General features: G+C 43.3%; 1 protein-coding gene across 1 annotated transcript in view; it reads right to left on the minus strand.

Annotated features, from left to right (window-relative positions):
• Window positions 1–6,452: 6,452 nt before the first annotated feature.
• LOC121289276 (CMP-N-acetylneuraminate-beta-1,4-galactoside alpha-2,3-sialyltransferase-like) overlaps window positions 6,453–25,739 on the minus strand; it is a 651,606-nt gene continuing 632,319 nt past the window's right edge. The window contains exon 11 of the mRNA XM_041208545.1: window positions 6,453–7,686. Within this exon, the coding sequence (XP_041064479.1) occupies window positions 7,597–7,686 (90 nt within the window). The 3' untranslated portion in view covers window positions 6,453–7,596. The remainder of the gene's footprint in view (window positions 7,687–25,739) is intronic.

A 25,739-nucleotide genomic window follows, 5' to 3' on the forward strand; every position in this document is an offset into this window, starting at 1 on the left:
CTAATATAGTCTGTTGCATTTAACCCTTTCACTAGCATAGTACACAGGCTCAATGAGCTGTACTTCTGTGCTGTACCGATTCATGATTTTATGATTCTATGATTTATCAATGTTGGTCAGCCACAGAATTCTCCCCCGGCTTTCTTGTGCTTACTGCTCAATTAAAGTTTTAAACCAATCACATTGAAGCCTTTATCAATCATCAGTTTTGTGCATTCAGTTATTGTCCCATCTTTTTCCCCATTTCTCAGGCTTATTTTAATTTCTTCTCAAGTCCTCCTCCTTATACTGCAAAACATACCTTGTTCAAGAAGGCAAGCAACTAAACTATTTCTTTATAAGAGGCATTACATGTAAGAGGCAGTAGAACAAGAATACTTTGACAGCTATACGTACTATGGCTTGAGGAATACAGCATTAACATTTGATAAAGCGCCACATTGATTACCTATAGCTTGGTACCAAGCAAAACCACTTTCATAGCTGAAAAAATGCGGAACTGAAGCCAAATTTAAGAGGACCATGTTTTATAAATGGCATTTAAGCAAATCTTCAGTAACAAATTGCCTTTGCTTTCCATTCTGCCCCCAACATCTAATATTGTCAGCATTAATGCTCAAACTGTAACAGTTTGAGTTCTCTTTTATGAATAATTTTGTAATAGTAAAAACCAGTAGTGAAAAGGTTTGACTGTAAGTAGGAGATTTTGAAAGGCATAAGAAATGAATATTAAAATGATTTCAAGGCTGCATCAGTCTCAAATGCAAGAAACTGAAGGTTATGACAGTTTTGAACACAGAAATCATATAGACACAGAATTATCATTTTCAGCTGACCCTGTTCTTTTCAGATTTAGTTCTGTTAATCACCAAGATAAAAGCAAAATAATACGGATGCTGGAAATCTGAAACAAAAACAGAAAACGCTGGAAAAACTCAGCAGGTCCAGCAGCATTTGTGGAGAGCGAAAGAGTTAATGTTTTGAGTCCCTATGACCCTTCTTCAGAAGAAGGGTCGCTCTGAATGCTCTGAAGAAGGGCCATACTGACTCAAAACGTTAACTCTGTTTCCCTCTCCACAGAGGCTGCCAGACCTGCTGAGTTTTTCCAGCATTTTCTGTTATTATTTTTATTTAATGTATGTTAATATTATGCATGTAATCAACAAGTTGCCATACTTTATCTGCACCTCCATTCAAATCTTACCTCTACATTTGGACTCTCAAAAGGTTATATTCTGACACTGAGGAGAAAACTGGTCACATAAACAGAAAGCTGTCTGGTTCCAGTTTTACAGCCAGAACTGTCCGAAATCCAAAACATAGTGAGACAGAAAGTAACACTTCATGAGCTATTTCATGGACCTTTCATCAATTATCAGCCATTTTTTTTTCAAATTTAGAGGCTTCTACAAACTAATGGGGCAGAATTTGCCCTCATCGGGCGGGCTCATTGGTGGCGGTCAGGAAACTGACCGTCGTCCACGATCAGGCCATGACCACGATTTCACACTGACGGGCCAATTAAGACCTGCCCAGTGTGAACGCCAGCTGCAGAGTGTCTGAGAAGGGGTAGGCGGGGGCTGTTGGCCACCGGGTCCAATGGCGACCCGGCAGCCGGTTCAAAAATGACGCAGGCAGCCCCAGGGAGACAGCTGGCATCGGAGTTGTTGCAGCAACATGGCTGCAAACAAAGATGTAGACATGAGGCACTCAGTGCCCCGTTTTTCCGAGGAGTGCCTTGCTGCCCTCCTGGAGGCAGTGGCTGCCAGAAGAGACATCCTTGCCCCCAGAGATGGGAAGAGGATGTAAATGTGGCAATCACTTTGTTAAACACAATTACTAGTTAAAAAGGTGATGGGCATTGATTATCCCATCTAAATTGAATAAAAAGATACAGCTGTAACACTTTGTGTGGAAGTTACTTGGAAGTCAGTAGTACTGAGGAGTTGTCTTGAAAATAAACCAGCTTGAACCAAAAGACCAGCCTGGATTAATTCTTCTACTACAACCTTTTATTGTGAATAACAGAGGAGGACACTGCAACTCACAAAGAGGGCATGGGAGTTGGTGGCAGCCTGGGTGAGCAGCCATGATGTGGTGTGGGGCTCCTGGGTGTTGTGCTGGAAGCGCTTCAATGACCTGCTGTGCTCAGGAAGGGTGAGTACCATATTGGCATAGGTCAGTGTATTGAATTGTTTTGGGCTGGCCATTCCCCCTGTGGAGCTCAGGGGTATTAAAGTCTTGAGTGCCAACTATCAATCATGCTGGAGCGGGCCAAGGGGGTGTGCCCAGGCTGCTTTGACTGAGTGCCTTGAGGGCCACGACCCAGATGTGCCCTGCCAGGTGTTCCTCAGGTGGGGATGGCCAGGCTGCAATGGTGCTGCAGGTAGAGAGTGGACTAATCACTCTCTGTCCTTTCAGGAGAAGACATCCCATAACAATGTTGAGAGGTCACGGACTGGTGGAGAACCTCTGTGCCTCCTCATCCTCTCCAGGTACGAGCAGGGGGCCTTGGAGCTCGAGAGGTGTCATGCACCTCGATCAACCGGCCGTGGTCAGGCTGGGGTGTCAGATAAAGGTAAGAGTGCAGTGCACTGAAGTGAGAATTTTGGATGCTGCAAACAATCTTGTGCAGTCTCATCATTGATGGGAGCCTCCAGACTGGATTCCTCATTGATCATTGAAAGACGATGGCACCATGATGCAGATCTCCATTGTCTCACCAGGGTGCCTGGCATGCACAGTGACAGTGTGATGACTTTAACTAATGACACGCCCTTCTTCTCTCTTAGATCTGCCGCCAAGTGCAGGACCTCCAGGAGCTACCCCTGACACCAGAGGGCAGCCATGCTCCAGACGCACCTGCGTCACACCCACTCTCTGAACCAGGCAGCAGTGCAGATACTAGCACCTCGGTGGACATTAGTTCAGCAGCTAGTATCTTGGAGAGTGCACTACACACTCGCTTGAAGCGCAGGTGGAAGCAGAGAGTGCCCAGGGCGCTGGCAATCAGAGGACTGCTGGAGACCAGGACGATGCTCAGTTGAAGGCTGATGATGGGCCTCTGGAGTTGTCCATTAGGCAGCGGATGCTGGATGTCCAGTGGGGTTTGCACGAAGATCTGGCGGAGATCCAATAGGGTATGCATTCCATGGTCTCCATTGTGGAGGAGTCCCTGCAGAGTGTGAGCGCTGCTTTGACCCTCATGGCCGAGTGTAATGCCTCCTCCTTGAAGAGAGTGGTGGCTCTCATGGAAAGGCTGCTCCAGGGACAGAATCAGGGGTTCCTAAGGTTGTGCTTGGACTTGCAAGCCCTCACACAGGCACTGATCTCAGGTGGTCAGTGTCCATGTGTGAGATGGATGAGGCACCCAGTATCCCAGCTAGGTGCCCATCTATCCATGGTGAGCAGGGAGGTCTACAGCAACCTTACCTTGGCGCATGAGCTGCTTGTCATCTTTGCGGGCTCCTCTCGGGGTGCTCTGGATGACAGCAGCAGCTACTCCGCTCCTCTGCCAATGACCATCGCATCTGATAAAGCTGCGATGGTTGGGGAGATGCCAGCCGTGGCACTGGCCACCCCCTCCCAGGCGGGGCCATCACAGGCTCCAATGGCCAGAGGACGACCGCCAAGGTCATCAAGGCCAACAAGACAGCAGAGCTGTCTCCAATGCTGATGCCAGCGAGGGGGGAGGGGAGCACCTAGACATAGCACCCGTAAACATAAGTTAAAAGCACCTTAAGCAGAAGAGGTCACAGGTGATCTTTTGTTCTCCCTTTTGTTTGACTTTTTTAATGGTGTGACCATCATCATCGGATATTGTTCTGTTCAATAATCTGTGAGTTCCAACATTAAATTACATTTGCTTTTGTGTTACTGCCCTGTGTATGTTTCATTAGTTTTGTAGGTGCAGGGTAGGCCAGTATGTAATACTGGACATGGGTGGCTTGAAACTTTATTGCACAGTCACTGAGTGTATCTTAGGGGCAAAGGCACCATCCAGGATGGTGGCGGCAGCCCTGGCATGAGGTGGTAGCTCTTATTTGGCAGCCTGGCTGAAGGAGCTTTGGATCAAGGCGTCCCTGCTTCCTTTGAGGTTTCTGAGGTCTGCCTCCGTGCCCTCACCGTTGTCGTCACTGTGCTCACCTTCCGACCCACTACTGGACTCATCATCTGGGGCTTGTGCAGCTGTGTCAACGTTCTCTTCCTCCAGTGGGTCCCCCCTTAACAGTGCCAGATTTGGAGAGAGCAAAATGCAACCACTATCAATGACACCGCCCGCCAGCACCCCCCCTCTCCGACCCACCCCCACTGCAGAGTGGGTACTACAATGCGTCCCCTGAATTGTCCAGGCATCGGAAGCGCATCTTGAGAAGACCTATGGTTCTACCACTGCCCTTGTGGAAGCATAGCTCTTGTTGTACCGCTGCTCCGCCTCTGTTCTTGGATGGCGGAGAGGCATCATGAGCCACCTTTTCAATGGATAGCCCTTGTCACCCAGTAGCCATCCATCCAGTCAGGCTGGAGCACTGGAGAGCCTCGGCACCTGGAAGTGTCTTAGGATGTGTGCGTCATGGTAGGTGCCAGGGAATCTTGCACACACTTGCAGAATCTGCATCCTGTGGTCATATACTATCTACGTGTTCATGGAGTAGAATCCCTTCTTGTCAGCAAAGGCCCCCGACTGACACACTGGCACCTTGATGGCCACCTGCATGCAGTCGATGGCGCCCTGGATGTGGGGGAATCCAGCAATCGCAGCAAAACCTCTGGCTCGCTCAGCTTAGCTGGCCTCGTCCGTACAGAAATGAAAAGTCAATAACCGCCTGAACAGAGCTTCTGTCACCAGCTTGACACAACTGTGCAGCTGATTGGGAGACTCCACACGGATCTGCACTGACCCCTGGATAGAGCCGGAGGCATAGAAGTTGAGGGCCACTGTGACCTTCAGAGCCACTGGCATAGGGTGTCCAGCTACACAGTCGGAGCTGATCTAAGGCCCGATGCTCTGAACAATGGAGGTCACTGTCTCCTTTGAGAGGCGGACCCTCCTTCGGCATTGCAACTTGGACATATTGAAATAGCTACATTGCTGTCTGTAAACCCTGGTAGGAGGGTTCTGTGGCATCTTCTGTGGCCCCTTCCGCCTTGGACTTCCTACGTCCCTTCTGCCTGCGTCTCTCCCCCCACAGATCCCTCCCCTGGAAGCTGCAAAGGATAGTTCAGCCAGAACAGGATAAGTTGCAGTATATGGTATATAGGACAATTAATCTGGAAATGTGACTCAAATCATAGTGACAAACAAAACTGGAAAATCAATTTCCCCATTATTGAGAATATATTTAACAAATTGGGGCCAAACTGTTCGGCTGGGTTTGCTTTGAACTAGAGTCCATGGGAAGTTTACTGCCCTGGTACTTCCTCCCACATCAGACTTGCATTATTTACTAAGGCAGAGAGTGAGGTTACTCCTTTCATAATGGTTACCTGAAGTAAGTTTTCTTTCTAGGGTTGTTACAGTTAGAAATTTAATCATACTTGAATGGGCATCTTGACGTTGCCTTTTCAAATGTTATATGTGGCTCAATTGAAAATCCATAACAATGTCATAATAAGTTCAACCAGACAACTATGTATGTATTGGTGGAAAGGTGGAGGTTGAGGAAACATAATATAGCCCAATATTTGTTGAACAATTTCCAAATGCCTTAAAAAAATTAACCTCTGGTGGCAATGAGTAGCAATGGAAGATACTACAGGTACCATTTGGAATTACTGAGCACTAAGTAACACTAATAAATTTAGCTATCTTTTCAATAATAATCTTACTTTCAGTTTGATCAAATAAGAAACATTTGTATTGCCTATTTAACGTAATTGGGTAGTGGTGAAATCTGTAACTATTTTACTACATTATAGTTAAGAGTGGGATCGGATAGAAGGGTCATTTAACTGCTTGATTTGTTTTCCTGAATTAGAATTTCAGGACTGACAAATTCCAAAGTCTATTTGACACACACACACAACGAGCTTTGCAACTTAATATTTATATCATTAATATCATCCTATACTGTGTTTTGTCTCATAATGAACACCTCTTATCTGCTTGTTATAGAAGGGTGGGGACAACAGCAAGTTTGAGAATTGTCCAGTTCAGAGATGATGCAACTCTATTTAACTGAGGACAAAAGAGGAGGCAGTTTAAACACTAAATAAATGTTTTAAATGGCTGGAGGGAAAGTGCTTTTCCAAACAGGTGACTGCAATCCAAGTTACTTTCCACTCAAATCCCCAGTGAGTGAGTATCAATTACATGTCAAACCTGGCACAGCAAATAGACAAGCTGGCAACATGAACCTCTAATGTGTTTAACAGGATAGTTCTAAAACATGTCATATTAGTATCAGAACAAACAATGATTGCTCTTTTGCATTTGCTCAGAGCTATCTACTCCATACCAATGAACAAGAAAGAAAACATATTTAAAAAAAACATAGTTACTAAGTCTTTCAGAATTGAAAACCATCATATTCTGCCAAAAAAAGAGCCGCAGGTGACACCTGGTCAAAGTTTATTGAATGGTGGTGAGATAACGCCACCTCGTGTAGTTCACTTGCTAGTCCTGCAAGAATTGCAGATTCAGCTATCTGAGAAATGTTCTTCCAAAGTCTTGAAAGCTGTGTTCTTACCATGGCATGACATGAGCCAGTAACACTACAATTCAAATCAATAATACTGTGGCACAATACAAGCACATGAAACAGTTGTCTGTATGACTTGTCCTTTGTTCTGACATGATCTACTTGTAACGATAAAAAATATGCTTTACAAGCAGATATCCAAACTGGGAAGTGTGTGTACTTGCCGAAGGTTTAATTGTGTTTCAAGTTTACGAATTCCAGTTACTAAAGCCATTTGAAGGAACACTTTCTTCTGATCATTGTACACACTAGTGTAGCAGCACTCGCCAGCACTGACAGAGCAAAATATTACCAGTAATACACGATTTCCTGCTCTTAAAATCAAAAGAGGTTGACCATATTTAACCTCTTTCACAGCTTCTGTTCTGTATAGACAAATCTTTCTTCAAGATATAGTTCTAAAAAAAAATCCTCTACCCCAAAAGGGAATAGCAGCAATAATGGACAAGTCTGGGACGGAACAGCCAGTCTCATGAATTTTGGGGTTGGAAGAGGAAATAACGAACTAGAATAAAACACAATGTAAAAGTGTTTGTTCACACAGCTTAAGAAAGTCTTTACATTCAAGCTATAAAAGAGAAATACCTCAACAATCCTGTTGCACTTCTTTCTCCAGAGGTAATTATGGCACGTCTATCAATGTCTTTCTTTTCTCATTGCACACTAAAGTGGGGCAATGAATGGTAACTGCACAGAAATCCCCCCCTCAATATAATGTTGATGCAAGATGACACGTGAGTGTTTGTATTCAGATGTGCAGACTTCCCGGTAGTTTGGTACAGCTGTATCCTCATCCTCAGTTGAGGTTTTCCGAGTCCACAGGCCACTCTTTCTGTTTGCTTTTGTGTTTTGCTTCATTTCCCCAATTTTATTTTGCGACTAGAGTAAAGCTGCCTCAAATCCCAGCTGTCAAATCTGTAATCACTTGCCCTTTCACCAATTTCCGAAGGAACTCTTTCTCCTTTCCGATATTATGAGTCCAAGACTGGAATGAAATTAAAAGAAAACATCAATAGTTAATAATTTAGGTGAGGTAATAAATATTTCTGACACATTTCTTACATCAAATTCTGATAAACATATACATAAAAACAACTTTCCATTAAATTTTATGTTTCAATTGAGTTACATTGGGATCCAAGGATTTCTGTAAGCTCCGAATATATTAAAATCAAAAATAAATCTTTGACCTGAAGCCCAATTCATCCCTTAATGAAAAGAAAATAAACTTTTTTAAACTGTAGACGAATAGGTTTCTTAAACGAGCTGCTTCCATATAAATATAGCAGTGACTTGGCTACATTTAACTTCAAAGCTTTCAAAAAGTGAAGAATTGTGGAATATCATGTGTAAAGATTACATTTTTGTAATGGACTTCCATAAATCTTAAATATTTTTAAATTACTTACCTTTGTTGTGCTCATCCCTATTCTTCCAATGTCATTCAATTTCCATGTAGAGGCTTTTTAAGTCCACCAGCTGTTTGGCTTGCATGAAAGCTCATTGCAACAACAACTTATATTTATATAGTACTGTTAATGTAGTGAAAGGTCACATGGAGCTTCACAGGAGTGATTACCAAACAAAACTTGATACTGAGCCATGTAAGAAGTTATTATGGCAGATGGCCAAATCAAGTTTTAAGGAGCATATTAAAGGAGAAGAGAAAGAAGTAGAGAGGATTATGGAGGAAATTCCTGAGCTTAGGGCCTAGGCAACTGAAAACATGGCCATGAGAAGTGGATCAATTAAAATAAGTGTTGCGCAAGAGGTCAGAATCAGAATAGCACGGAGACTGGTGGGTTGTAGGGCTGGAGGAGGCTATAGAGATGGAAGGGTGAGGCCATGGAGGAATCTGAAAATCTGATAATTTTAAAATTGTGGTGTTGCTGGTTAAAGGAGCCAATGTAGGTCAGTGAGGATAGGTGTGATGGACAAACAGAACTTGATGTGAGTTAGGATGTAGGCAGTAGAGTTTTGGATGATCTCAAGTTTATGAAAGATGGGAGGCCAGCCAGCAGCATGTTGGAATAGAGGTCAAGTTTACAGGCAACAAAGGCAGAGTGAGGGTTTCAGCAGATGAGCTAAAGTAGGGGTGATGTTATAGATAGAATTGGCATTTGGAGGATGTTGCTTGAGATACCTAACCAAGCTATTGAAAAACCCATAAAGGACAGTTTCTTTTGTTTGCCTGATATAGAATACAGATTGGTAATAACCAAGGTGTAGTAACATCTATCTGTGGGTTGGGTACACCGTTGGAATTTAATGTTAAAAGCTCAGAGCACTGTGAAGCTTCCCACTGCCAGTTTGGCTATGAATACTATACTCATTAGGACACTGATCTGCTGGGTTATCAGGAGCAAAGTGGGAAGAACCCTATGGGACAATCTACTCCTCAACTCTAGATATCACTGACGAGACAAGCTGGCTGGACGATCATCAAAAGTTTTCTAGAATACTGTGCACATGCCGTCTCAGGAAGTGCACGAATCTGAAATAGATGATTGATGATCAAACCTTCCTTCATGAGGCATGTCATTTTCAAACCAACTAAACCTAAAGAACTCCCACTTTCCTCCCCAACCCCACTCAAAGCATGATACAAATATCACTCAAATTGTTGGAGGGGAAGGAACATGGCTGGATACCGGAGAACAGATAAAATATTAGTGCAGCACTTTGGAATTATAAGTACTTGTAATCTTACTCCTACTTCTTCAACAGAAAAGGCCATGTTCTGTGCATCCTTCGAAGGATGCACTATCAAAGAGACTGGCGAGATTCAGAAAAGCAAGACCCACATGAAAAAATGCATACTCTAGGTCTATGTGAGAAAGTAAGATAGGAATTCCACTTCCAGGCTTAATAGAGGCGGGACAGCGAGAGTGGAATCAATCCGTCCCCAAAAAGTGAGTTGGCAACTTAAATATTACAAAGTAGCTTGAAGTTTCACATTTAACTTCCCTTATAGATTTAACCTTTGCAGCAGTGTTTCCTGGGCCTTGGGGAAGCTGGCAACTCAAGAGAAGTGAGGATAACTTCAAGGAAAAGAAAAATGCCCTTCCAGCATGCTTGTGGGCCAGGAAAAGTGCTTCCCTGGCACCCCATGCTTACTTGTACCCCTGTGATGAGATTAGATCAACTGGACCTGCCTGGTTTGAATTTGAAACAAAAGCTTGGCAGTCAACAGTTAACTGTTCTCTGCTGAATTCTCCATGGCAACGCCTCTACCAATCAGAGTCCACTCGCCAACAAATCAGCACTCTCTTCTAATGCAGTATAAATTGTTGGTCCCTTTACTGTTGATTTATCTTGCGTAGCTGATTGATAAATGCAAGATGAAGAGCTTTGATAGCATGTCCCTTTTTTTCAGCAATACTCAAACATCATCTCCATGCTCAGTGTGATGAACTTACAGAATATTCTTCAATTTAGTACTGCTGTATGATTTGAAGCATTTAAAGAAAGTTGGATAAATTACTGAGTCAGCAAAGATTAGCAGAATGGACTGGGATTTGAACAAGATGAAAAATGGTCAAAACAAGCATTGAACTAACATAATGCTGCAAACTGAATAGGCTACTTTCATTCCTTAGATGCTAATGATCTTAAAAATAAGGAATGGAGCATCATGGATTCAAACAGATCAATGATTGGTTTAAGAAGAATTAATACAAATTAGTTTTCTGCATGCCCAAACTTTAATTGCTCCACCCATTGGCAGCCATGCCTTCAGCTTCCTCAGCCATAAGCTCTGGAATTCCCTCCCTGCCTCTCTACCCTTTTCCCTTCTTATCTTTAGGAGAGACGTCAAGACCCTAGAGAGGGTATAGGGGGGTGGGGGAGGCGATGGTGTAGTGGGATTGTCGTGGACTAGTAATCCAGAGACCCAGGGTTCGAATTATCACCTGCTGAATACCAGGTACCGCCCTCCCTCAGCTGATGAATCAGTGCTCCTCCATTTTGAACATCACTTTGAGGAAGCACTGAAGGTGGCAAGGGTGCAGAATGTACTCTGGGTGGGGGACTTCAATGTCCATCACCAAGAGTGGCTTGATGGAATTTGAACTCAATAAAAATCTGGAATTAAAAGTCTAATAATGCCCATGAAACCATTGTAAAAACCCATCTAGTTCAATAATGTCCTTTAGGGAAGGAAATCTATCGTCCTTACCTGGTCTAGCCTATGTGTGACTCCATCCCACAGCAATATGGTTGGCCCTTAAATGGCCTAGCAAGCCACTCAGTTGTAACAAACCACTACAAAGTCACAAAAAAACGAATGAATCCAGACGAACCACCCGGCATTGACCTAGGCACCGGAAACGACAACAGCAATCGCAGCCCATCGACCCTGCAAAGTCCTCCTTACTAATATCTGGGGGGCTAATGCCAAAATTGGGAGAGCTGTCTCACAGACTAGTCAAGCAACAGCCTGACATAGTCATATTGAAAGAATCATACCTTACAGATAATGTCCCAGACTCCACCATCACCATCCCTGGGTATGTCCTGTCCCACCGGTAGGACAGACCCAGCAGAGGTGGTGGTACAGTGGAGTTGCCCTGGGAGTCCTCAACATTGGCTCCTGACCCCATGAAGTCTCATGGCATCAAGTCAAATATGGGCAAGGAAACCTCTTGCTGATTACCACATTCCGCTCTCCCTCAGCTGATGAATCTGTGCTCCTCCATGTTGAACGTCACTTTGAGGAAGCACTGAAGGTGGCAAGGGCACAGAATGTTCTCTGGGTGGGGGACTTCAATGTCCATCACCAAGAGTGGCTTGGTAGCACCACTCCTGAATGAGCTAGCCAAATCCTAAATGACATAGCTGTTAGACTGGGTCTGCGGCAGGTGATAAGGGAATCAACAAGAGGGAAAAACATACTTGACCTCATTCTCACCAACCTGCCTGCTGCAGGTGCATCTGCCCATGACAGTATCACCGTACTGTCATTGTGGAGACCAAGTCCCGCCTTCACATTGAGGATACCCTCCATCGTGTTGTGTGGCACCACCATTGTGCTAAACGGAATAGGTTTTGAACAGATCTAGCAATTCAAGACTGGGCATCCATGAGGCACTGTGGGCCATCAGCAGGAGCAGAACTGTACTTGAACATAATCTGTAACTTCATGGCCTGGCATATCCCCCACTCTACCATTACCATCAAGCCAGGGGATCAACACTGGTTCAATGAAGACTGCAGGAGGGCATGCCAGGAGCAGCACCAGGCATACCTAAAAATGAGATGTCAACCTGGTGAAACTGTAACACAGGGCCACTTGCATGCCAAACAGCATAAGCAGCAAGTGATAGCAGAGCTAAGCGATCCCACAGCCAATGGATCAGATCTAAGCTCCGCAGTCCTACCACATCCAGTTGTGAACAGTGGTGGACAATTAAACAATTCACTGAAGGAGGAGGCTCCACAAATATCCCCATCCTCAATGATGGAGGAGCCTAGCATAGCAGTGCGAAAGATAAAACTAAAACATTCGCAACAACCTTCAGACAGAAGAGCCAAGTGAATGATCCATCTTGGCCTCCTCTGGAGGTCCCCAGCATCACAGATGCCTGTCTTCGGCCAATTCGATTCACTCCACGTGATATCAAGAAACATCTGAAGGCACTGGATATTGCAAAGGCTTTGGGTCCTGACAATATTCCGGCAATAGTACTGAAGGCTTGTGCTCCAGAACTTGCTGTGCCCCTTACCAAGCTGTTCCAGTACAGCTACAACACTGGCATCTATTCGGCTATGTGGAAAATTGCCCAGGTATGTCCTGTACACAAAAAACAGGAGAACTCCAACCCGGCCAATTACCGCCCCATCGGTCTACTCTTGACTTTCAGTAAAGTAATGGAATGGGTCATCAACAGTGCTATCAAGTGGCATTGATGACCAGTTTGGGTTCTGCCAGGGCCGCTCAACTCCTGATCTCATTACAGCCTTGGTTCAAACATGGACAAAAGAGCTGAACTCCCAAGGTGAGGTGAGAGTGACTGGCCTTGACATCAAGGCAGCATTTGACGGAGTTTGGCATCAAGGAGCCCTAGCAAGACTGGAGTCAATGGGAATCAGGGGGAAAACTCTCCGCTGGTTGGAGTCATACCTAGCACAAAGGAAGATGCTTGTGGTTGTTGGAGGTCACTCATCTCAGCTCCAGGACATCAACACAGGAGTTCCTTAGGGTAGTGTCCTAGGCCCAAACATCTTCAGCTGCTTCATCAATGACCTTCCTTCCATCATAAAGTCAGAAGTGGGGATATTCGCTGATGATTGCACGATGTTCAGCACCATTCGCATCTCCACAGATACTGAAGCAGTCCATGTCCAAGTGCAGCAAGGCCTGGATAATATCTAGGCTTGGTCTGACAAGTGGCAAGTAACATTCGCTCCGCACAAGTGTCAGGCAATGACCATCTTCAACAAGAGAGAATCCAACCATTGACCCTTGATGTTCAATGGCATTACCATCACTGAATCCCCCACTGGGGGTTACCATTGACCAGAAACCGAACTGGACTAGGCATATAAATACTGTGGCTACAAGAGCAGCTCAGAGGCTAGGAATTGTGCAGTGAATAACTCACCTTCTGACTCCCCAAAGCCTGTCCACCATCTACAAGGCACAAGTCAGAAATGTAATGGAATACTCCCCACTTGCCTGGATGAGTGCAGTTCCCACAACGCTCAAGAAGCTGGACACCATCCAGGACAAAGTAGTCCGCTTGATTGGCACCACATCCACAAACATTTCACTCCCTCCACCACCAATGCACAGTAGCAGCAGTGTGTACCATTTAAAAGATGCACTGCAAGAATTCACCAAGGCTCCATAGAAAACACCTTCCAAACCTATGACCACTACCACCTAGAAGGACAAGGGCAGCAGATAGATGGGAACACCACCACCTGGAACCTCCCCTCCAAGTCACTCGCCATCCTGACTTGGAAATATATAGCTGTTCCTTCACTGTCGCTGGGGCAAAATCCTGGAACTCCCTTCCTAACAGCACTGTGGGTGTACCCACACCACATGTACTGTAGTGGTTCAAGAAGGCAGCTCACCATCACCTTCTCAAAGGCAACTAGGGATGGGCAATAAATGCTGGTGCAGACAGCGAAGCCCATGAATGAATAAGGAAAAAAATGATACCAGAGGATGAGAAGGTCCAGTTATGTAGAGATATTGGAGAAACTGGGATCATTGCCTTAAGACAGAGAAGTTTAAGGAGAGACCTTGCAGTTGTATTCAAAATTATGAAGGGCTTTGATAGATCAAGGAGGAAGAAACTATTTTCACTGGTGAGTGGGCCAGTAACCAGCAGTTATACATTTAAAATAATTAACAGAAGAACTTGAAAGAAATAAGGAGAAATTCCTTCACACAGAGTGATGCAAAGATCTGGGATGTAAGACCTGAAAGTGCGGTGAAAACAGATTCCACAGAAAGTTTAAAAGGACAATTTGGACTTGTATTTGATGAGGACTAATTTGCAGGGTTATGGGGGAAAGCTGGTGTTTGGGGCTAATTAGAAAGATCTTCCAAAAAGGCACAAGGACTGGATGGTTTCCTCCTTTCTTTAGGATTCTACACCTCTCCTTTTCTATATTGTTCCTTAAAACCTACCTTTCTGACGAAGCTTTTGGTCATCTGTCCAAATATTTCTTTGAGAATGTGTCAAATTTTGTTTGATAATGAAGTGCTTTGAGATATTTTATTGGATTAAAGGCCTGTATACATACAAGTTGTATCACCAAGAGAGATGTCACCATACATCCACATACTTTCCAAAAGAGGCTCAGTAATGATCATTTTTGTTTCTTTTTTTCCGTTCTGTTCCATGAGCAGTCAGAAACCAATCATAGTGTCTCAACACAATCCAATAGGGTCACAAAGTTAAAATCAGCAAACTCATGGCAAGTGTGACTCTTGAAGCATTTTCTTACTCAGGCACTGGGGAGCCTACAAAGCTTTATGTAGGGGAGGAGCATATTAATAAACCTGCTAATCCAGTGTCCATGCCTTGGTGAAACCCCCAAATGGCTCAACATAAATCAGAAATTTGTAGGAACTGAAATCAATGCTCTATAAGCCCATACCTGGATAGCAGGTTAGTACAAGTGCCCTAAGCCAGCCACTTCTCTGGACTATGTTTATTATAAAAATAAAGGATCCTGACTGCAGGTGAGAAGCTAAACCATAGGAATCTTCCAGATTTAAAAAACCTCCCTGATAATCACATAAAACCCACCTGATGGGTGTCAGCATCTCAACTTCAAAATCAGAGCTGCACAATTCAGTCTGAAACCTCAGATCTGTACCTCAATTTTCAATCATGACTTCCTGAAACACCCTGATTTCACAAATTCACAACTCAATCTGCTCTGAGGCCCTGCTACCATATTTTCTGCATTGCTTTCCATCTAACTTTCAAGATAACATTTTATCACAATTGCTTTTGTTCTAAGTTTACTGAGAAGCGCGTGTGCTCTTGTATTCAGAAAGGGCATGGACACATAAATCTTCCAAACAATACTGCTGGGCCTTTCAATTGAAGCAATATATTCATGACTCCTCCAAACAATGATTGGATATAGAAACCTTCAACAATTTGATCTTTTGGGCATCTGTCCTGATAGCTCCTGTTGTGGCCCAGTGTAAATTTTTGTTTGATAGCACTGCTATGAAGTGCCTTGGGATGTTTTACTTTGTTAACAAGTTATTGTTGCTGTTGTTGTCACCGCTTAGATAAACTAAATCATGTGGTTCTCCTCAGCGAGAAAGAAAACCTTCAGGCTATTCTAATGTACCCCATGACTGAGTTCTGCTTGATTCTAGGTGAGGATCGAGAATGGATCACTAATTTGTCCTCTGATGCAAAACTGGTGCATAGACCATAAAAAAGAAAATTGGAGCCTTTACCATCACTACTCATAGCTCTGAATTACAACACATGTAAAAATGCATCTTGTCACAGCATCTCGGACCCCTTGCGGTAGTGGGGTCAGTTGGCTGGATAGCTGGTGTGGATCAGAATGGGGGCTTTAAATCCCCATTCCGGCAGGAGTGGATTCAAGACCTGTCTCCTTGCCCTACCAGTGGTGGTGGTCATGGCACTGTGGGTTGGACCTGCCTTTGAGAATAGAATTAAAGACAACGACCATAGGTGTCATAGGTAGATAATGTGATATTGGTGCAGTGGGCAGAGGAGTTACCAAAGCTACAATTCATCACTTCTTATGAGGAGAAGGTTGTAGAGATTGTGAATGTGGAAACAACTGAGGAAGATGAAGAGGGCAAGGTTGAAGGCCTTCCCAAGGTTCATGGTTGATTTCCTTTGTTTATCTTATTCCTTATCTCTCCATATACACCCTCACACATAGTGATCTGTATTTTCCCCATCACAAAGAATGCCTACTACATCCACCTGCATAACATTGTACATCTCTGCACCTGCCTCAGCCTATCAGCTGGTAAAACCCACATCCATGCTTTTTCCATCCTCAGACTTGATTCTTCAATGCTCTTCTGGTTGACCTCCTGGGCAGAATTTTACAGACCTCCCCCCCACCTCCCCATGTGTTTGCAGGTGGGACGATGTGTAAAATTCACTGGAATCCTTCTGCAACCCTCCCATTCACTCTGACCTGCCTACTGTGTTACGAGGGATGGGGAAGGCCTAATTGAGACTCTTACATGGCCAGGGCTGCTTCCCACCCAGCTTCAATTTTGAGGCTGGTGGGAGGAGTTCAGAAGCAGGGGTGAAGCCCGGCAGGTCAACCTGCTTGGGCCTCGGGCAGGAATGGGGGAACTCCCTCAAGGGCCCCATTTCCATATTGACTCTGCCCCACCCGAAATCTGCCCCCTGTGGGGGCTCCCTGTCCTCCTGGATTCTCCATCAAGACCCCTCCCCTCCTGGGCCTCACCTTCCTTTCCCACTACCAGACCTCCCGCTCTTACCTGGTCTTGGACTAAGAACCTGGGGACTGCTTGTAATGCCAGTCCTGGCCACTGCTGATGCTGGCATTCCTAGGACTACAGAGCTGCCAGCCAATCAGATTTCCATGGAGCTCTCTGAGGTGGGACTTCTGCCTGAGTGTAGGGCAGAAGTTCTGTCTCAAGCCAATTAACGCTCTTTGGAGTGTTAAATGGCTGTGGGGCTGCTGTGATTGGCAAGAATACATTCCCCACCAACTCTTTGGGTGCTAAGTGGGAATCCTGCCATCCAAAAAATCCTGCCCCCCATTCCCCACTCTCCGTGAACTCGAGTTCATCCAAAACTCTGCTGCCCATTTTGAATTCCATTCATTTATCATCCCTGTGCTCACTGGTGCATAGTGGTTTCTGGTTGACCAATCCATCCCTGTAGCTTCCTCCGGTCCTAACAACTCTTTAAGAACTTCGTATTCCTCTAACTCCCTAAGTGAATATCAACGCCTACTGCTGTTGAATAAGAGCAAAGAAGTGCCACAATATGTTGGGAGTTCTAATATGTTGCACCATAGATCAGAAGCATTTGTGCTCCGTGGCCTTATTTACACATGCAATGAGGTTTCAATCTCAAAGGTACAACTGGCAAATGTTGTATATTGGGAGAAGGAGGAAGCACTGAGCAAAAGCAAAGCACTTCTCAACTCAATGTGAAGAGAAGATTCAAAGACAAATTATTCCAGGCCATTCTATAACGTTAAATAACCTGAATGATCACCTGCTGCTGAACAAACTATATCTTCAATATAAAAGCCAAAGTTGATTTTAGTGGTCTGTCACCATGTTTACAGTTACTTGTTCTGTTGCTCTATCAACAGTGATGCCACCATCAACTGGAATTTTTCTAAAATGGAACTTATGACTTGCAGGCCAGAAATTCCTGCTGACAACATATGACCTTCTATTTGTCCAACATATTGACGCCCGTGGAACAATAGGCATCGAGATTATGCTTTTCACTCTGTTTCTGCACCACCTTCCCATCATCTCTTTGAAGTCAGAACTTGTACTAGAGAGTGCTTAAATAATAAAAACCTAATCTGCTGGATTTAATCAGTGGAATGCAGAAATACCACTGTTGACTAGCACTCAGCAACTCACTTGACACAGTAATTACATGGTAACACAGGTCACTAATCTATGGCCTGCGCCTGGGCCAAAGTTGGAATACGATAGGTTGCTGTAGAGAAAATATGAAACTTCCGAACAGGTGGAATTTGTGCCATAAATGGGAAAGTATATACTTAAATCACTCATTAGTCTTGACCTTGAACACCAACATATTTTTAAAGTCATTTTGGCCTTTTTCTAGGTAAATTGACTTTTAGCAGATTGTAAGTAACTTATAAAGAAACTTGTTAATCATATTAGAATAATGTCCTTTCAGTCTCCCAGATATGGATTCAAACCCAGCCCAGAGTAAGAGGCAGGTTTCCTATCCCTGATATATCTCTGTCCCTTTGCCTGGGGTTCGATCTTCAGTTACTGATCCTATATATTCCAGTAGGATCAGCAACAGGTTCACCTGGGGAAAACTCCCAGCATAATTGCAGGAGCAGGAATTTTTAGGATCATACTTCTGGGCATCAAATACTCAGCGAAAGTTCGTGTACTATTGAGAGGGGTAGGGCTGGAAGGTATCATTATTCTTAGAAAGCAGCTAATTAGGATTGCATTGTGGAAATTTGCAGACTGATAAATATTGTATAAATAGGATCTATTTACTTATTTTTGGGGATCGGACAGCATTTGTGCAAAATGTTTCAGTTTCTAGGAGATTCACTGGTGTAGATGAGAAATGATCAGCAAAAGAAGCAGGGTTGATGGTATTTTCTCCATTTCTAGGTTTTATGAAAGATAATTGAAGCCAATTGACACCCATTATCCCTAACCCAACTGCAATTTACTGGTGGCTCAGGGATTAAATGGGGGCTACAAGAATCTCCTGCACCCTCTGAAGGCTGCCCAGCAAAACCTGTCAGGTTTGCCAACGGCCTCCCAGGGAGTTGGGGGAGTGGGAGGCAGAGGGACCTGTCAACGGGCAGTGTGAATGTTGAAAGCCAACCCCCTGCCCTTGCCTCCAACCCCTCTTGTTCCATCTCCTGTGATTCCCTCCCCCACCCCACAAACCCCATTTCACCATTATCCACCCTGTTGCCTGGGGTTCCTTCACAATCTGGCGCCTCAGGTGGATGTAGTACTGCCAGCAGACACAGCTCCCCTGGAGGCATGAGCAATTGCCAGCCTCTGATTGGCTGGCAGCTTTCACTGGGTGAGTCGTGTGCCGTCAGGATCTCCATTGCAGGGAAGGCCCAAAGGCAACCAATTAGGTGCCTGAAGGAAGGTTATTTGATGCTGTCGGGGCTCCCCACAGACTGATGGGGATTCCCTACTGGTTCACCGACGGGTGGGCATGACGCCCATCAGCCTGACAAAATCCTGGCTCGTATCAGATGCAGCTCACCCAGTAAACTTAACAACTTCCACAATTTTTTGGGATTTTGACATTAAGATCTGAAAATAAAACCATCTTGCCCTTTGCTAATCTAATCTAATATGAGTTAATAGATTCTACAGCTTGGTTTGACTAAGAAGAACTGTTCTGAATATATGCTGCAGCTTGTAATAGTGGAGGATTTGAAATCACACTGGGGTCACATTGGATTCATAAAATGTTCACGTAATAATGTGTGAGCTTCTCAAGGAAGACCTACAGATTGTAGATTTTTTAAAGTACTAGTCAGAGAATTTGGTGCACAACTACATAAAGTTCCAATTTATTCAAAAGGTTATGAGTTACTGTGTGTGAGGCTGTATGGAGTTACTGTTTATTCAGCACAGTTTTTTTGTCTAATTATGCAGTTTGTACAGTTGGGTGAAGTTCTTCGCTGTGTAATTGTGTGGAGTTCCATTTTTATTCTGCAAGGCAAGAGGTGAGTACACATTAAGTAAAGTGTAACAATTCTGCTGCCATCTGGCATTTTGTATGATGTAAACCTGTCTCTGTGAGCTTATGATTTTATGAAATGAACACAGGTAAATGAGGATAGTTCACTCAGACCTTTAAATGAAGTAGGCTGATAAACAAGAAAAAATACAGAAAGTATAGTGGGTAGTTTATTGTTTTGAGTATTAGGTGCTAAAATTACTCTTATATGCTACATGGCATCTAGAATTGTATCAAAACCTTTAGTTACTTAAACATATTTTACTTCAGTGAATCCCTTCAAATTTTTCAATGCTAAAATAATTTTTCTTCCTGTTCTTACTTCTCAGACCCAGTTGGCTAGTTTATGCCTACCATCTGCGCCTCATCCTTTGATTACAACACTGAAATAATTCTCTGATGCCTACTTTTTAAATAACGAATATTAGCTTTAATTGTGCACGTTTTTTGGCTTTGAATTAAAAAAAGTCACCAATGCAGTCCACAACGACGCTTGACGTTGTTCATGAGAGGATTAACAATTGTAACAATGTTACAGCAAGTTTATTGAGAAATAATTTGTTGAGGATTACTAAGAAATTCTATACTCCAAACATATTATTACAGGTTAATTTCTGTATGAGAAGGAATGTCATTCAAGCTTGTAAACAAGCTTATTCACTGGCAATATGACCCTGTATAGGGTCTTTGCTGGAGACAGGGATACAGATGAGGGAAAAGGCTAAGAGGTCCTGAAATGCAGCCAGTGTTTGGCTCCTTGAAGGTAAGCACATTCATCTGTTCATATGGAAATAAAATCATAGGATCAAACATTTTATACTGCAGTCTCAGTATCAGGTTGCAGCAGTCGCTTTTTTAGGTGTAAGAGCTGCCAGTCATCCACTGAAACAGCAATATCGTTACAGAGTATATCAGAGTTTCATCTTTGGACTCTCTACCAAGGAGAATTTTTGCACTCAAATTTTTGAAGAACTTAGTTGGCCTGAATAAAGATCATCACCAGTTTAATCTAAACCTTTCAGAATTCCAAACTAATTTGTGCAACTAAATTAACAAAAGCATTCCCCCTTAATGTTCAGTTAAGAAGTGCATTGCTCAGTACAAAAGTGAGTTATGGGCTGGAAAAGCTGAGGGAGGTGTTGAATTAGTTGCTCTCAGCCAGGATCGTTGTATAGGGCATATAATTTGTTTTCCTGTTCTATGACTGGGGGGAAAAACAGATTGTGTCACTCCTCATCCCTTATTCAGCACCTCCTGCTGAGAATTGTGGCAATCAAGGGAGGACTGGACAAGATTCTGCTGTGATGTCTTGATACCTATTGTCTAATTCACACATTCCCTTGAGGAAGGCACTGGAAGTAAACTAACATATATCAAACAACTCTTAACAAAGAGAGGGAGAAAACTGAATTTTACTTAAACTAAAGAGAAGTAGCCATAAGTAAATCAGTATGATAATAAGTGGCAATATAAGAGTTTGAAGGGTTAATTTACAGGCAATGTTTATCCTACTGACCACAACACATTTTACTTGCAGGAGTTGTAATGGGTTTCCAACTGGACCATCATGCAAATATTTTTGAGCATTTGTGTAAGTCTGTCACTCAGACAAGAAAGAAAGACCTTGTGCCACAACATCACTTTTCCAAAGTTAATAACAAAAAAATGAGAAATGTGTTTTTTATTTGTGCAACGGTTATAACTTACAAGACTAGAGCTGACTCTTGTATATAGCATTATGCAGGCATTAATTCTGTGTTTCATAGCAGCAATTTCAGGGGGCTATGAGTTTGCACAATTTTCCACTTGCTGAACATGTCATGAAACCGCTATAAGGGTGCTATAGCACACAGACTGTGGCACTGTTGTTCTGCAAGTACTTTAGACATTTTTGCTTGTTGAGAGGTGGGGCAGGGCAAATTTGGGATATGCTAACCTTGACTATATGAATTAGGCATTTGATTGAAACAGATTCTTACATGCCATACATAAGAAGGCAAACTGCACCAATGTTAATCAGTTTATGCAGTCAAAAGGTTCTCATTAATGGTGATTGTTTTTAGTATTTTCATCACTTTATATACAGGAAGAGGCTGAACAAGAACAGAAAAGAACTTTCTCCAGTTTTTCAACTTCTTGTTTGTATGGACCTCTCCTAAGTTTGTTTAGCATCTTAATTATTTGCAAGTTATTTTTTCTTTTAACGTGTTTCCATCACTTCATTGGTGTTGTTTTGCAAGTCATTCAACCTTCAATCCCTCTCCATGTTTGGAGTATCTGTTTACCTTCCCCTGTTTTCTCTGGTTTTCCCAACTTTACTAAAATGCATGCTTATCTCTTAAGTTCTGACAAATTATGTACACTCAAATCTTTTTCCTTTTCAAATTCTGATGGAATTGCATTTTCTACCTTTATTTCAGATTTCCAGTTTGAAAAACATTTTCCAGAATAAATGATTACTGCATGCTCCAGAACATAACCCTAAGGCAGCTCAATGAACATGATGGTAAATGCATGGAGAAGGAAGAGTGAAAATGCCAGTGAGGAATTAGCTAGCTAGGTCAGACTGTATCAGAGGTGTCTTGTGCCCACCCACTGTGCCCTCTACACTTTACTTCTTCAAAGGCTATTAATAGGTTGAAAAAACCTTTTGAACTTTTCCAAGGCTCCAAGAATTTTTGGCCTTGTATTAATCTGCCTGTCTTTATGTTAGTACCATCAGCTAACTCCTTCCATATATCAAAAACTGCATGACAACTAAGAATAATTATGATGTAGACAATAGGAACTGTATGCAAGACTTTCACTTCTTTTTAGCCATTCATAACTAAACTGGGAAACCTAGGTCATCACTTCTTAAGGCCCACAGTAGATCCGTTAAGGAATAGTTTCCCAAACTCTTTTAGCTTTAATTCCATAGTTAGATTCTCAACTATTGCCACCATACGCTGCTTTCCTCCAACAATGCAACCAATGACAGTCAAGTATTGAGTGCAATGTTCAGGTGTTTATTTCTTCTCCTGCCTAATATGTGAATTTAGTTTTCTTAATTGGCACATTGCTATCTTTGTGTTTGCTTTTTGTTGCAAATATGTGGCATGTAACCTACCACTCTTTCTAACCCTGGGGGAGGAATAATTGTGCTGGTTTCCTGCAGGGTTTCATCAAGGTCCTGCAAGATGTAGATTTTCCTAGGCTTTTCACTGGGAATGAGAATCTGCAACATTGAGGACTATGGTGGCTGACTGATATTGCCTGCTTTAAGCTATATCCAGCCATGCTTTGTCCCTTTGTTTCTGAGAGATGGGGTAGAGGAGGCGGTAATCAATCTTTGAAATTGTTTGCATTCTCTTGTTGAGTCTTTGCAAAGGTTTGCAAAACTTACCTGTTGGGCTGGCTTTTTTTTGCCCTATGGACATCCTTTTTTTTTCTATTCATTCGTGGGATGTGGACTTCGTTGGCTGGGCCAGCATTTATTGTCTATCCCTAGTTGCCCTTGAGAAAGTGATGGTGAGCTGCCTTCTTGAACCACTGCAGTCCATGTGGTGTAGGTATACTCACAGTGCTGTTAGGAAGGGAGTTCCAGGATTTTGACCCAGCAACAGTGAAGGGATGGTGATATATTTCCAAGTCAGGATGGTGGGTGACTTGGAGGGGAAGTTCCAGGTGGTGGTATCTATCTGCTGCCCTCGTCCTTCTAGATTCTAGCGGTTGTGGGTTTGGAAGGCGCTGTCTAAGGAGCCTTGGTGAATTCCTGCAGTGCACCTTGTAGACGTTACACACTGCTACTACTGTGTGTTGGTGGTGGAGGGAGTGAATGTTTGTGGATGTGATGCCAATCAAACAGACTGCTTTGCCTTGGACAGTGTCAAGCTCCTTGAGTGTTGTGGGAGCTGCACTCATCCAGGCAAGTGGGGAGTATTCCATCACACTCCTGACATGTGCCTCGTAGATGGTGGACAGGCTTTGGGGAGTCAGGTGAGTTAATCGTCGCACAATTCCTGCCTTTGACCTGCTCTTGTAGCCACAGTATCTATATGGCAATCCACTTCAACTTCTGGTCAAAACTAACCCCCAGGATGTTGATAGTGGGGGATTCAATGATGGCAATTCCATGGAAAGTCAAGGGGCGATGGTTAGGTTCTCACTTGTTGGAGATGATCATTGCCATGCAATTGTGTGGCATGAATGTTACCTGATACTTGTCAGCCCAAGCCTGGATATTGCCCAGGTCTTGTTGCATTTGGACATGGACTGCTTCAGTATCTGGAGTCGCGAATGGTGCTGAACGTTGTGCAATCATCAGCAAACATCCCCACTTCTGGCCTTATAATGGAACTAAGGTCATTGATGAAGCAGCTGAAGATGGTGGGGCCGAGGACACTACCCTGAGGAACTCCTGCAGTCATGTCCTGGAGCTGAGATGACTGACCTCCAACAATTACAACCAAGTTCCTCTGTGCTAGGCAATTTGGTGAGTAATCAGTTGACTTTACACACCTGACACTATTTCAGGTGTTTAACTAACTCCTGATTGCTAGCTCACAGCAGATTTAGATAATTTAATGTTGCTTCTTTCTTAATAGCTAGCCGACACATGGCAGAGTGACCACCTTTTAGTCAAGGGCTGAAAAATGGAAAAAGTACGTCTAAAACTAGCAGGCAGGAATTTGCACAATAGCTTTTAGTAATCCAAGGTAAATCCCAATTAGCATATGAATAACCATTTCTAGACTGTGGTACTTGGTTTAGTTCTTCATTGACACTGTGTGTTAAAAGAACAAAATATAGGAAGGAGCATCCCAGGAGGGCAAGGCAAGCACACTTAGATGAAGACACCAAGGGGAATGTGTCTAAGTTGTTGGCAATTCAAAGCTAGGTAGGAATGTAAGTTGTGAGGAGGACACAAAGAGACTGCAAAGAGATAGGTTAAATGAGTGGACAACAAGGTGGCAGATAGGCAAGTGTGAGGTTATTCACTTTGGTTGTAAGAATAGAAAAGCAGACTATTTTAAAAAAGCCATGAAACTTGTAAATGCTGATGTTCAGAGGAACTTGGGCGTACTCACACAACGAACAAACAAAGTTAGCATCCAGGTACAGCATGCGACTAGGAAGACAAATGGCATGCTGGCCTTTTTGCAAGGGGATTGAAGTACAAGAATAAATAAGTCTTGCCACAATTGTACAGGACTTTTGTGAGACCACACCTGGAATACTGTGGGAGGCTTTGGTCTCCATATTTAAGAAAGGACATTCTTGCATAGAAGGCAGTACAGCAAATGCTCATTAGATTGGTCCCTGGGGTGAGAGGGTTGTCCTATGATGAGACGCTGAGTAAATTGGATCTATGTTCTCTGGAATTTATAAGATTGAGAGGTGATCTCATTGAAACATACATAATTCTGAAGGTGCTTGACAAGGTAGACAGAGGTTTCTTCCCCTGGCTGGACGCGTAGTCTCAGCATAAGGAGGGTGGGGTGGAATGAGATGGGGCAGGGTGGGGGGGGGGTGCTGATCATTTAGGACTGAAATGAGGAGAAATTTCTTCACACAATGTATTGTGAACCTTTGGAATTCTCTACCCAGAGGGTTGTGGATGTTCCATCATTGAGCATATCTGAGGCTGGGATAGGCAGATGTTTGGTGTCTCAGGGAATCAAGAGATATGAAGAGTGGGCAGGAAAGTGGAGTGGAAGCTGAAGATTAGCCATAATCATATTGAATGGCGGAGCTTGTTCAATGGACCATATTGTCTACTCTTGCTCCTATTTCTTATGTTCTTACTAATTGCGATAAAGATTGATGTAATATGATTTAAAAGTAAAAAAAAACAAGTTTACTATTGGCTAAAGTTTTAGAATATTCTGTTAAAGTTAGGAAAACAAATCAACTAGGAGGTGGAACCTCTTTGCAAAATAAGCTACATAAATACTGACAGATGTGCCTTGCATGGCAGTGAAGATTTGCATCTCAGTTTAATTCAATGGCTTTCAGTATGTTCCAATGTAGGTCCTACATGATATTTAATTGTTATTGTTTCCTTCCTTGTGTGTATTTCTCGAGCCACAGATGTCACAGAGAT

The sequence above is a fragment of the Carcharodon carcharias genome, chromosome 16 (assembly GCF_017639515.1).
Source record: "Carcharodon carcharias isolate sCarCar2 chromosome 16, sCarCar2.pri, whole genome shotgun sequence".
Lineage (NCBI taxonomy): Eukaryota > Metazoa > Chordata > Chondrichthyes > Lamniformes > Lamnidae > Carcharodon > Carcharodon carcharias.